The sequence below is a fragment of the Podarcis filfolensis genome, assembly GCF_964270895.1.
Source record: "Podarcis filfolensis genome assembly, chromosome: 3".
NCBI classification, from domain to species: domain Eukaryota; kingdom Metazoa; phylum Chordata; class Lepidosauria; order Squamata; family Lacertidae; genus Podarcis; species Podarcis filfolensis.
Window position 1 is genome coordinate 4637890 of NC_139606.1, and position 14496 is coordinate 4652385.

A 14496-nucleotide genomic window follows, 5' to 3' on the forward strand; every position below is an offset into this window, starting at 1 on the left:
GGACAGATTTTTCTACATTCCATCCTAAACCACCCTAGTGCTTGCTTATGACACAGCAGATTCTACCAGGCTCCAAGCAGACATGGTCTGCCTATGTCTACTACTTGACTGCTCCACTTCAGCAGTCCAGTTCCATCTTGGTTCCATCCAATAGGCGAGCAACCCTAATGAGAACACAATAGTTCTCTTCTTTGCATGCAGACATACACACCAACATGCATGAACATTACATACATGCTGATGAGGTCTGAGCTGGTCTCACTGGCCAGGATAGGGATATTGGGAGTGTAGTGGATAGCTAAACGAAAACGTTGGCCCACTGTGTGGTGGCTGTGAAGAAAATTCACTGTGTCTTGTATTCTGCATATCATATATATTCTACGGATGAAATGTCTAAATTCTAAGTGTATTCTCCAGTCTAACAGAAAGATTGGTAATGCACATGATGAGAAAAATGAAGCAAAAATCCAGAGGAAAGTAGCTGTTATCTTGCAATGATGTCTCTATACAGTAAGCTGTATTCCAACTGTGAATCTATTTATTTCACCGAGGGTAGTTCAGTGTCTCAGAAGAAAATGGCCTAGCATGAAACAGATACTTGGAGGGGAAAGTAGGGCAATTTCTGCCCTAGAGAAATGTAAGCAGAGTCCAGTTAGAGAGTTCAGCATTCCTCTAAAATTAGAGATTAAATCAATTATACAGCACAAAACTGCAGCAGATGTAGAATTAAAGAAATAAATCTGTGCAGAATTAGCCATCATGTCATGATCTTTTAACATTTTAAAAATTATGCATTTGGTGAAGAAAAGAAAGCTTATAATATGTATCCTTAAGAAGCATTCTCCTCGTGAACCTTAAAAAATAATTATATAAATAAATGTATTGTGTGCAATTAATCTTTTATTAAGCTGTCATCACCGCAGCTCTGATTAAGAATAGGCATAAGTGGTCCTGATCCTGGATGTGGTGAATGAAACAAACAAACAAAAATTTTCCCCAGAAATGTAGCACCACACTTCATGCACATGACACTGCTACAGAACAAAAAAAATCTTCCACATCTAGCAAACTTGCATGAGTAGTTCTGACTGACATAGACACAATCTTTTCCCCTCTTCTGCCAGTAATCTACCAGTGAGGGGTGGGTGAAGTTTTAAAAACAAAAAAAACCCCACAAAGTTTATATATTGCTCAATTGATAGAAAGCCTCTAAGCTGTTTGCAAAGAACATTCTGAAATATTAAAAAATACCAAAAAAAGCAAATGTTAAGAACCAATCGACATAATTTTTAATCAATCGATAAATAAAACCAGCAATTCTGAAACTATTATAAGTAGTCAAATTGCATGTTTAAATTACATGCCTGGGTAGGCATGTCTAAACAAAAAGGCTTCTAGCAGGCCCCTAAGAGGCAAAGAAATCCACTCAATAAATAAAGAGTAGACACAGCCACCCTGAAGGACTGGTACCTCTTCAAGCATTAGGCTCCCATGCAGTTCTCAGCTGGGGACGACTACTTCCCATAGTACAGTGATTCCCTAATCCAAGGGTTGGGAAATCTTTTTGGTCCTTGTGCAGATTCTTATTAGGATCTTCCTCACACTCCAAATTTGACAGGTGGGCAAGGCCAACCTGATAATTTCCTGTCATCACAAATGATGTCAAAGGATTTGGTGCTCTGAAGTCCCAAAGTTGAGGCTTCAAAGCACTAGCAAGCAGCAGGACATTGCTAAAAGCAAGGCTATTCCCACCCTCAGCTGCTGAAACAAAGGGGGGGGACACCTGGACCAAGCAAGATAACCCTCCCTCCACATCAGCCAATGCGGAGACGGGGAATCCTACGTAGTGCTGAGTTCCTGCTTTGTGCAGCCCTTCAAAGGCTCCCAACCATCAGCTGGTTGTCAGCTGTTTTGGAAGCTGCTCAAGTTCCACCCTTTTGGCAAAGTCCACCCTTGGCTGCATGACACTTGTAGGATGGATGCAAGTGGCTTATCCCAAAGGGCCTTGCAGACCAAATGGGGATGACTGCGCCTAAACAGTGAATAGTGAGAGTCTGGAGGAGATAAAACTGATGGTGGATGAGTATGATAGGAGAGAGCAGACAATTAATGTGAACATAAGGGGGGAATCTTGTATAGCCAAATGAATAGAAGTCTCAAGGGAGATCCAAGGATAGTAACTCAGCAGTTCCATTATTGGTCACACCAGATGCCATTGAGAAAGTCACAAAAAACTAGCTTGATAGAATAAATGTTATGTCCTTAAAAGAATCCACAGTGTGTTCCTTATCTTCAAATAAACCACATCTGGAATTCCCACTACGTTGAGGAAGAAATTCACTTCCAAGTGTCTCTCTCTCTAGGCTTGCAGCTCTGGTCTGGGTCTCTATGCTAAGCACAGAATTACCTTTCTGGAAAGGCACTGCCATGTTTTCACCTGCATTTCCAGTTTGCATCAGTGCAGAATCTGAGTCTCGGACGTTTCCCTGCTACAGAGGCTATGGCATCTTCTTCTATTGTTGGGCAGAACAAAGTGCAAGGCCCAACATAGCTATTAAACTAAGTATTGTCTATTATTAATTCAATTCTTCGTGCTGGCTATGGCTTTTTCATTTCCTCTCTAAGTGATAAAAATCTGCCCTGCCTAACTCTGATTCAGGATCATTGAAAAGCATGAGATGGGCTTGGAAATTCATAAAGAGAAAGTGCTTCCAGAAACTTTTGTATGTAAAAAAGAGAGAAAAGTCTCCATGTTCTTCAAAGTTCTGTATCCAAAGAAGCAGCATTGGATCTGATACAATCAATACAAGAAAGGCTTGCATTTTTAGGACTGAGAACATTTATGGTCTGGCAACTCTGGGAAGAGGAGGGCTTTTGCCAAGCTGGATGAATCTCGTGGGAACACATCCAACAAAGACTCTTCTTGTACCTTACAGACTTATTTTGGCATAAGCTTTCATGGATCCTGTGGATCTATGGACCATGGCCACTGCTAGTTATCAACTATTAAGAATATCCATCTTTGGACTTAACCTCCTCACTAACTCTTAAACCGTTATTTTATTCCCAAGACAAAAATGTATTCTAAAATGTTTCCATTTTTCCAAAGCCATATTAACTAGATGGATCCCTTGAGATTCACCAGAAAAAAAGTTGCAGGTTGCCTTCCTCAAGTACCCAATTACTCAAATTCCCCTACAAATTCCTAAAAAAGCAATTTTGAAAAAGGTCAAAGAGTGACCAACACAGCAGTATTAAAAGGCAAGGATCCCTGTAAGTAACTAAAATAGCCTGATTTGTAAAGCTTACGATGTAATGAATTATGGAAAATGACTTGTATATTGCATATAAATAATTAGTTGTCTTCATTGTGAATGAATGGGCTCAATGCAATGGGCTCAATCACACTTGGGATGATGATGAATTAGGAAATAACGGATAACATACTGCAATATTTCTTTAGGAATGCTACTCATGTTCAAAGAGAAAAAAATGCAACACAAAGAGTCCTTATAATCTCAATTTATATGGACATGGATCAGCCACTCAGTGTTATTGATATCCCTGCCAGCCCCATGAAAGTATATTCCTGCTGCTGGTGTTATTATCAGTAACAGCAGTGGGGATGTGTAGATGTGTTGTTTGTCCTTGACCAGCACCCAGCATGCAGATTTCCTGCTGCTTATTTTTCTTCTTCACTTACCCACTCTCAGTTCACCGCCAGCAATCACAATACAGGCTGCGCTAAGTACATTGCTGGAATTTGATGGGAATTCCAGTGTGCCCTGGATATAGAGGCCTCGTACACGAGGAAGAGTTGTATCCACAAAGATGCTTCTGCCTGAGAAAGAGGGAGGAAAGGGAGGGAGAAGCCTGTGACGCCTGTGGTTTCAGTCCAATAAAAACACTTAAGGAAGCACTCTGCCTCCGACAGTCTTCAAATTTGAAATGAAAGAACGTATAACACAGCACCAAGAAAAGAGAGTAGAAGATCTTCATGGCCAGATATGAGGTGCTTTCTGGAGCAGCCCCTAATACTGTTCAAATAATGACCTACCTGCCATGACAATGAAGAGTAATGGGGGGATGGCATACGTTTTAATGGAACGCTGACCCAAAGAGCAACAAAAATGCCCCTTGCTGTTGCTGTGTGACTTTAAAAGGGAAGTGGGCAGGTGCTGGTTTTCTCACTCTGCACATAGGATACCACGGTGTACCTGACATGGCTACCAATGTGCTCACTTCCTTCCTCAAATCACACACAACAGCCTCTTCATTGTTCTCAGACTCATGGCAAGTGGTTGTCTGTATTTTCAATCCAGACTTCATGCACACTTTAATCTCTCCTAGCGAAACTAATTGGTTTAACAGTACTTCAGTGTGCTGGCATTGCAGTAGGTTGGTGTTAAGTTGCTAGAGAAAAGCAGCAAACATTTGCACACACACACACACACACAAAGATACCTGGACCATGATTAAGAGGCTTTCAAAAAATGCATACTGCATTCAGAATCTCAACATACTACTGTATCATTAGCTCCTGCTGCTACTAAAATAACAGACCTAATTTAATTAGTCTGTAAATAAACACATGACAATTCTCCCTTGATCTCTTTCTCCCAGTCAGCAAAGAAATTCAGTGAAACACTTGCTTGTGAATGCAGCTTAAGGGAATCAACATATTTTTTTAAGAGACACAAAGCGAAAGGATTGGTCTTCATGCTTCAGATGGGCTGCCTGTGTTTCTTCCACATTGCCTGCCACTGAGCTCCGAAGGATGAAAAAGTTACACAACAAATCAATCTGTTTTGTCATTCAGACACCACATTATCATCAGGTCAAGTTACTAGTCAAACAAACAGTGGAAAACAGATGGCTCCAAAGTGAATAGAAGGCCTCTTTTCTCTCCTTGTGCTATAAATAAACAAAAGAAGCAGAGGTCAAGTAGATTATGAATGGAGGCAGAATGGCCAAGTATCCATAGCTGCAGTTTGAATGACAGAAAGGTCATTTGGGTGAACTCTATCTATGTCATCTACTGTTACTTTATTAACAAATAATTCAAACTTCCTTTTTTTAAAGCAAGATTTTTTTTCTATGTTGCACTCTGAAAAACAACATAGAAATTGTTTTTTGCTTTAAAAGGAGACCATTTCTAACCTCGGGGCATAATTTCAAATATTCAAAATACATTTAACCCTCCATTCTAAAGACACAGATCAGTGATTTTCAGACTATTGACAGGGAAACTCTTGGGGAAGTTTATCCAAGCCTTCTCAGTAAGAAGACTGACAATTGCAGTTGTTTCTCTGAGAAATAGCTATTTCCCCAGGATGTGCAACCACAGCAGCATGTTGCTGTTATCTGGAGCACACTCTCTGCTCACGTGGGACAATAAAGTGAGACCCAATTGGTCTTTAAGAAAAGTTCCACACCAACTCATTGTGTGCGTCCTAGAACGCGCTCCCTAATCTCAGCAGCGCAAGTCGGTTTATTGGTAGACAAGTTAGTGCTGAAAGATTTCCCTGGAGGAAGAAAATGTGAGAACTACTGATCTAGGTGACCACAAAACTATGGGGTTTGTGTAGTACATTGGAATGGGGAAACACTTCCAGGTCATCCTCAGAAGCCTTTGGTATTAGAACCTATACCTCAGAAGTACAGCAACTCCCTAGGAGGGGGTTACTGCTCTTCTCACCTCAAATAACTCCCACTAAAAAGATAAAGGTAAAGGGACCCCTGACCATTAGGGGTTGCGGCGCTCATCTCGCTTTACTGGCCGAGGGAGCCGGCGTTTGTCCGCAGACAGCTTCCGGGTCATGTGGCCAGCATGACTAAGCCACTTCTGGCGAACCAGAGCAGTGCACGAAAACGCCGTTTACCTTCCCGCCGGAGTGGTACCTATTTATCTACTTGCACTTTGACGTGCTTTCGAACTAGACCCTTACAATGGCAATTGCCCAGACCACATTCATGCTGACACCTCATTAAAAGTGTGAACCATAGCAACATTGATCATTCTTTCTTTACTGTTGATTTGCATAGGTTCTTATCAAATGCACTAACAGAAAGCACTCCTGCTTATGCAAGGCAAGGTACTAGATTTCCATGGGTCCCCTCCTACCCTCCCTCAAGCTGCTCTTGAGATTTGAAGAGCCCCCAGGAACTCTACAGGAGCTGGCACAAAGAGCTGCAGTCCTGGTGGGAAGCAAATGCCACAAGCAGAATAATTTTATGCTAGAACAAACCAGCCACTGGTTAAAATTCAGTAAGTTGACATAATACAGAAGATACCTTGCACAAATTGACTTGGAAATCAGAAAATAATACAGTGTCACAATAGTACACAGAAGCATAGGAAGGAAAGCCATTGTAGCTAAATTAATTTGGGGAAACCAGCCCAAGACAAGCATTTTTATAAGACATTAGCTTAAATCCTTTGTCCCCCCTCACTGAACAGAAGGAGCTTGCGTTTACAGAATAAAAACTTAAGATCCAAGTCAGTAAGTGCATGCATAACATAGTCCATGTCATCCTAGAGTGTATACTTCATCTAGTTCTGTTATTTATTTGCTAAGCCACATATCCTTAGAAATAACTGAGCCTTTTTTTAAAAAAAAAAGTACTAACTTCCTATATACCGTAATCACTGCTGTTTGAATGTGACCTTACATCAGCAACACAGATTTGTTTATTGTTAACTTGTCATGCACAAAAATAGTTCTGCTGGTGAATGAATGAATCTGATCATCATCAACAACAACTAAGGGGCATAACCAGAATGGTGAAACCACAGCCACTCTATTTTATGTGGTGTTGGAGTGATGCAGAAATATATTCAACAGAACAGCAGAGGGCTCTATTGTAGAGCTAAGCTCTTTCCACACTCCTTTAGGAAATGAAAAAAACTGAAGCGTCTTATTCACATCTTGCAACATACATCTATTTGTAGCATTAAATAACTTGGGGCCAAATATTGCATACTTTAGGTCATATAAACCTTGGGGGGAAAGGTCACGTGTGACTCATCTCTTTTCTCTCCATCCACTCTACACCACTTAATCAGCAAATGCTAATACATAACGAAGAAGGATACAGCTCTAATATCTAAATTGATACACCATTCATGCATGCATGTTTTTTGTCTGGAGAAAAGTTCAGTAATGACACAGCTCTGGCATAAAACAAAACTTGCTAATGATTCAAGTAATGACACAAAATCCCTTTGATCAAGACTCTTGCACTAGAAAATGCCATAAATATACCACCAAGTGGAAATCAGGAACAACGGAAGCATTATTACATGAGATACAGGGCTCCAGCATTCATCTCTTCAAACAGAAAAACTTCAAAGCAAATCAGAATCAGAAAGAATAAAAAAAAGCCCACTAACAACAGAGCAGATTCCACCACTAAAAAACAAAACTGCCGGAGGCTACATGATATCATATCTATACAACATACCATTGCTAGAAATTATAACATGCTTTTCTCTCGCACACAGTATTAGGGGTGCATTTCATTTGAACTTTGCATACAAATGTGAAAGCAGAAAGGAGAGCTACTGAATTTTGTCTAGAGCGAAGCCTGTGTTCATGCATGGCATAAATTAACGCATCCCTAATTTCTGCACCTCACATAAGAAGCACACTGGCACGTTAGGCTTGTCTATGGTTATTGTTTTGACTCCTGGTGTGGAAAACAGAATTCTTTACGCAAGCACACAGTCAAGAGAAGGAAAAGTGGGGAATTCTTAAGAAAAGAGTAAGTTAAGAGAGAGAGATCAGCAACGAAGAAAATTAAAGGAGTCAGGCAACACACATCCAAAAAGAAGATTAGAATATGGCTAGCAAGAACTGCAGACTATAAAATGAAGATTTTAATATCTGATATCTTTCCATGATCTTAGATATTAAAATCTTCATTTTATGCTCATGGTATGAGGAAAGGGTTACAAATATTTTTACCAGAGGGCTACAGAATGAAAAAAATGCATGTTCTAAAGCATGAATGACTTAACTTTTAAGCAGTACACTTGTCTTGTTTCTATTTGCCAATTAAGTATTTTGCTTTGGTTTCATTATTCAGTCCATGGTAGTGTTGCTTCTTTAAGCCTTTTAAAATTAGGTTTATTCAGAAGAGCTCAGGACTAAACTTCCAAAAGGAAGATCCTCCAGGTGTGAGTCTGAGGTCTGGGAATAATTTATTTATTTTTTTTGGAGACTTTGACTAAAGCAAGGAAGTCAGTGACCCTCTTTCTGGTGACTGTTCTGAAAGGAAGAGGGTTTCATCCATATTAACCTCTTTAGAGGGCAAGGGGGTTGCACCCACAGAGTGTTTCCATTTTTGCATTCTTAGATCAGAGGTGGAAGTGAGGAAATTTATAGTCCTCCCAATATTGATGGACTGCAACTCCCATCATCCCCCATCATTCGTCATGCTGGCTGGGACTGATGAATGTTGGGGCCTGACATGTGGAAAGCCACAATGTTAAGTATGGTAGTTTAATTCACTGAAATTCTAAATGCTTGTATGCATTACTATGTGTTTAAATTTGATTGGTTGGTAACTGAATTCTAGCAAGTTCTCTAGTAGTTCTCATGTGATTGGATAACATTGGTCATATGGGAGGTATCTAATGAAGGAGAGACTCCATTTTATGTGAAGCAAGATGGTTGTGTTTTAGAATCCACTGTGAACACTGCTAAGTTGAATAGAGTGTTGGAGTGCTTCTTCTCTGCCTGAAAGAAAGAAAGCAAAGCTGAAGGATGAGGAAAAGTGGAAATATCGCATAGGAACTTTAAGGCATGGCTTAACAGAGATAGAGAAGGCTGAGTGCTGAGCTCTGGAAAGAGAGGAAAATACAGTTATTTGGAAGTTAGAATAAGAGACTGTAGGTCCATGCTTGGAGAAGCATGTGCCTGCAAATATTATGTTTTAATTTATCCATAACTATAATTTTCTGCAAGTAAAGTTTTTCAATGTTAAGTCTGGGTATTTGTTTAGTTTCCAAAGAAGGGTGTCACTCATATATACGATCTGAGCTTCTTAGCTGCGATTTCGCTACTCTTACTTCAACACACAAGTTCCCCCAACCTATCTTAGATGAACCAAAGCCCTATCCCCTTTTGGAATATGAAAAAGGAGAAATTGTGGATTCATTATCAGCATAACCCATAGAAGGTTGTTAGGAATAGCTGTGGCATAATTTTGCTTACCTATTAGGGCTGTAACTAAAATGCCAGTGATTAAATTGCAGGCATTATGTCCTGAGAAAACATGTATATATGTATTTATGTATGTATGTAGATGTCATGGGAGGCAAGAAAACATGACAAAGTATGTGGAGATGACAAATAAACATTTAATTTTAAGGGTCACAGAATCACAGAGTTGGAAGGGCTCCTGAGGGGGCTGTAGGGGTCATACAGACAAGCCCCTGTAATGCAGGAATGTCAACTAAAGCATCCATGACAGATGGCCAGGCAACCTTTGCTTTAAAAATCTCCAAAGAAGAAGAGTCCACCACCTTCCAAGCGAGTCTGTTCCACTGTCAAAGGGTTCTTACCATCAGAAAGGTTTTCCTAATGTTGAGTCAGAATCTTCTTTCTCATAACTTGAATCCATTGTTCCATCTTCCATGTGAGAGCCCTTCAGCAATTTGAAGATGTCTATCATGTCTCCTCTCAAATTCTTATTGATAGTGGTGCCCACCTTGTAGAATGCCCTCCCACCAGATGTCAAGGAGATAAATAACTATACAGCTTTAAGAAAATATCTGAAGGCAGCCCTGTATAGGGAAGTGTTTAATGTTTGATGTTTTATTATATTATATTTTTTGGAAGCCACCTAGAGAGGCTGGGGCAAGCCAGTCAGATGCGCAGGGTACAAATAATAAATTTATGATGATTATTTTTATCATTATCCAGACTAAACATACCCAGCTCCTTCAAGCACTCCTCATAAGGCTTGGTTTCCAGACCCTTGATCATCCTGGCTGCTCTCCTGCACACATTCCAATATCCTTCTTAAATTGTGGCACCCAGAACTGGACACAGTACTCCAAGTGTGTGGTCTGATCAAGGCAGAATAGAGTAGGACTACTACCTCCCTTGATCAGGACACTGTATCTCTGTTGATGTAGCCTAGAATAGCATTAGCCTTTTTTGCTGCTGCATCACACTGTTAAGCTTATGGTCTACTAAGACCCTCTAGAGCTTTTTTTACAAACCAGGATAAAATCAAGCAGGCTTCAGAATGCCTCTGGGCAACCTGACCCAGCTTTTCTGTGTATTTATTTATTTCTCCCATGCTTCTATGGTTTTTCTCCTTATGCAAGACTAACTTTAACATCAGACTTTTTCTACTTACCAGGCAAAATGATGACATCTTGACCAGTTGATGGTATGCTCTTATTGTAGCCACCCCAGCCCTTTGTCACACCATCCCAAGACTCAGAAAGAGACCATCTCAGAAGAGGTGGTGGTGGAGGAGGAGGAACTGGATCTAGAAGCAGGGCAAATTACTATAAACAGTGTCTCTTTAGTACCTTATAAGCATAACCAAGGTGTGTGAATAAAGATGCTTATTCCTATCAAAACTGATCATTGACAGTACGCAATTCCATTACCAAGCTTAGATATTGGTTTCAACTGTCAAAGCATTTAATACATACCATTCATAACAGCACAAAAAGAGTTAATCACAGATTTATGTTTCTCATGGACACATATTCACAACCAAAACAGATACTTCCCACCGACCAACAAAATCACAGCGTTTGAAGAAAAAAAATAACACACCCACATGCACGCATGACTACTTTCCCAATCACTCCATCTTAACAGCAAGGAAAATTTTCCAATGTGGTCTTAAAGATCAGAAGATCTTAAACTATGAGAAAATTGAAAACAAATTAACAGAGATTTTCATTTTGTTAAAAACTACAAATATACTCATTATTTTTAGTGCAGGTTTTCCCCCCAAAATGCAATGATTTTTACTAATTTATCATTTCATCAAAAACATAGCACAACACAATGTTGCTTTTTCCTCTTTTTCGCCTGCCTGGCCCCAACCCTAAAAGGTGGGATAGCTCAGTTTGGAGGATGAAACTTAGGACTCAGCCACACTGGACTAACTAAAATGTTATCTATGCGTTATAAACATATGGTACCAGATGGCGCTGTAGAGCTGTGATCTGTCCCAATGAGAATTTGCATTGAGAGCTTTTTTATATAGCATTTTTAAAAAACAGTGTTTTCCAGATCAGTATAGATCCAGCCTTAATCTCAGGCTTGTTGGTTAAAGCCACATGTTGGGCAAAAGATTCCTGCATTGCAGGAGGTTGGACTAGATGATTCTTGTGGTCCCTTTCAATTCTGATTTCACTGAGTGCCTGTTAGAGGAGGGCAGGAGTAGGGGTGTCAGAGATGTCAACCTAAAAAAGCATTCTTACTTCAATCTTCAGCCAAGAGCAGCTTAAAGGTCAATTTTAAATATCCTGTGTGGTGGAAAGTAGACTTTTCTCCTTTCAAAATTATTCTGTACAGAAAGACTCATGTGCACAAAAATGTGTTTCCGTGTGCACTTGAAGCCTAATGCACTGGAATAATTATCTTTAAAATAGTCTGAAGTTAAAGAAGGCACCATTATTCTTTTTTTAAAAAAAATTACCCAAGTACAGACATTAGCCCACAAAAGCATTGCAGATAAACATTTTTAGTGGTCTGAATAATCCCACACCTTCAACACATACCGGGCACTGGTAAAGGGAGTGTGACTTCTGCTTGGAATGCCACTTGGATTGGGCCTTGACCTGCAACTAAATTTCAGAAGCCAACAGTTTACAGATAAAACTGACAAACAAATTAAAGTAGGCTAAAATATTATTCTACGATAATTTCCAATTGTAAACTTTGCTAAGCTTCTCAGTTACTGAAGGCATTTCACAACCAGTTAAAACAATCCATGGATTCTTCACCTCTGATTTTTTTGTTCAACTGTAGACATATGCATTAAATAAACAATTAAATACAAGTACAAACAACCAAAAGGAAAGAGAAAATTTCACCCTCTGGTCCCCGTTGCTCCAAGGTAACCATTAGCCCTCCATTTGCAGTAGAAATTTAGCGGAAAATGTTCAACTTTTTTGTTCAACTACATTCCAGACTATTTAATCAATACATTTATAGATTTCAGTGACCAATTCTGTCCTCTGAGAAACTGTATCTACCAGAGACAGACAGTGAAAAGCACATAATTTATCTTATATTATATTAAAATATAAATATATTAAAATATAAAGGTATCTCCAGCTGAAGGCTCTTGGAAGATAAAATGAAATCATTACTGAATAATTACAGAATTATACAGTTGTAAGGACATATCACTAGGAAGACCTCCATTTTAAGATAGGATCTCCTACACTCAAGGCACCATACAGTAATTATCTGATGCGCCAGATATTTATAGGAAACCTCAGTTTTAGCCTGTTCCATTGTCACCCTATGGATCTTCTTCCATTGCTAAACTGCTGGTGTGCAACCACGTCCACATCCATCTCTCTGTAGCCAAATATATTGCAATAAAAACCAAACTAAATACAATCAACACTGTGGGATCAACTTCTTTTATTTATTGCATTTCCCCCTGCCCCATGTTTCCTCCCATGTGTGATTTAACTCTCATTTTATCCTCACAATAGCCCGAAGCAGGTTAGCCTGAGGGACAGCCAGCAGGTTTAAGGTCATCCAGTCAACTTTGCTACTAAAGGAGGATTTGAACCTTGGCCTCCCTGAAACAAGTCTTAGCATCTAGACACTACGCTATACTGGCTGTGCAACACCATAAGGTTCTCAGGCAATGGAAGTTCATAGAACAGTTGTATATACTCCACACTATCATCTAGGCCAAGAAACAAAGGATCCCAATGCAAAATTCAAGTGCCTCTTCACAAAATACAGTGGTACCTCGGGTTAAGTACTTAATTCGTTCTGGAGGTCCGTTCTTAACCTGAAACTGTTCTTAACCTGGAGCACTTTAGCTAAAAGGGCCTCCCGCTGCCGCGGCGCTGCTGCCATGCGATTTCTGTTCTCATCCTGAAGAAAAGTTCTTAACCCGAGGTACTATTTCTGGGTTAGCGGAGTGTGTAACCTGAAGTGTCTGTAACCTGAAGCGCATGTAACCCGAGGTACCACTGTACAGCTTTAAAACCCTATGGCCCAGATGAAACCAAATAAAGGAGTAGGTAACAAGTACCATCAGTTTCCTCTCTGATTTTGGGCTTTGTTGGACACCTGGCTGATGTTTTATTATTATTATTATTATTATTATTATTATTTAAAAGTCTTCCTTTAATTCAGCTTTCCCAATCATTTCCCCCTCTTCTAGCTAGGAGTTGATGCATAGGAGGAGCAATATGTTCATCAACTATGTGGTGACAGAAAACTTTGCCTGTGGTTATTAGAAAAAGCTAAAACTTGGATAAATGACCACAACAGACACACATAAACAGCAAGCCAGACTATTCTATTCAACATTAAGTGGTTCAACATATATCACATGAAAAAATAACATTGAAAGCTTTTAGAAATCATTGCCAAATCCAAGGAACTGTCAATGGTTTATGTAGTGTTTCATGTTCAGGTAATCTATAACAATCTTATTGAGAGAATGCAACCAGGATACCACACACTAAGACTTCAAAGAAACAAAATGAGTTTCGACCAAATCTAACCAAGTAAACCATTAATAGATTAATTTTAGCTCAACAAAATAGATGGGATGGAAAGTGTCTCCTGTTCTCCAGTAGGGTACATTACAGGATCCACAACACAATGACTATTTGGTCAAAGGGTGGCTTTTCAGCAGGCACCTAGATGGAAAAGTCATATTAGGTACTGCAGGTTTTTAGGAGGATGTTAGATCAAAGGGTCATTGCACGAGTCTATTAATTGAATAGAAGATGCAAATATACCAATTCACATCCAGCACCTCAGAGTTTTTGCTACCTGGGTTCACCATTTCCACTGTAATTATAGCATACAGTGATACATGAAATCCATCTTCATGGGCAGTTCTTTTCCACTGGGTATTCCACCGAGAGCCAGCGTGGTGTAGTGGTTACGAGCGGTGGACTCGTAATCTGGAGAACCGTGTTCGCTTCCCCGTTCCTCCATATGCAGCTGCTGGGTGACCTTGGGCTAGTCACACTTCTCTGAAGTCTCTCAGCCTCACACACCTCACAGAGTGTTTGTTGTGGGGGAGGAAGGGAAAGGAGATTGTTAGCTGCTTTGAGACTCCTTAAGGGGAGTGAAAGGCGGGATATCAAGTCCAAATTCCTCTTCTTCATCATCATCTCACACCCAAACTACAGAAGATAACAACAGTCTCATGTCTGTGTAGATGCAGGACTGATCTAGTCATGTTTAAGGCAGGGGTGAGCTGCAATTATATATTATTATATTATATTATATTATATTATATTATATTATA

General features: G+C 39.7%; 1 protein-coding gene across 2 annotated transcripts in view; it reads right to left on the minus strand.

Annotated features, from left to right (window-relative positions):
• Positions 1-14496, minus strand: part of PKHD1 (PKHD1 ciliary IPT domain containing fibrocystin/polyductin) — a 238340-nt gene that overhangs the window by 76623 nt on the left and 147221 nt on the right. For both annotated transcript variants that reach the window (XM_083606347.1, XM_083606348.1), the window contains 3 exons: positions 11759-11824; positions 10372-10506; positions 3704-3841 (listed from right to left, as the gene is read on the minus strand). In XM_083606347.1, the coding sequence (XP_083462473.1) occupies positions 3704-3841; positions 10372-10506; positions 11759-11824 (339 nt within the window). The remainder of the gene's footprint in view (positions 1-3703; positions 3842-10371; positions 10507-11758; positions 11825-14496) is intronic.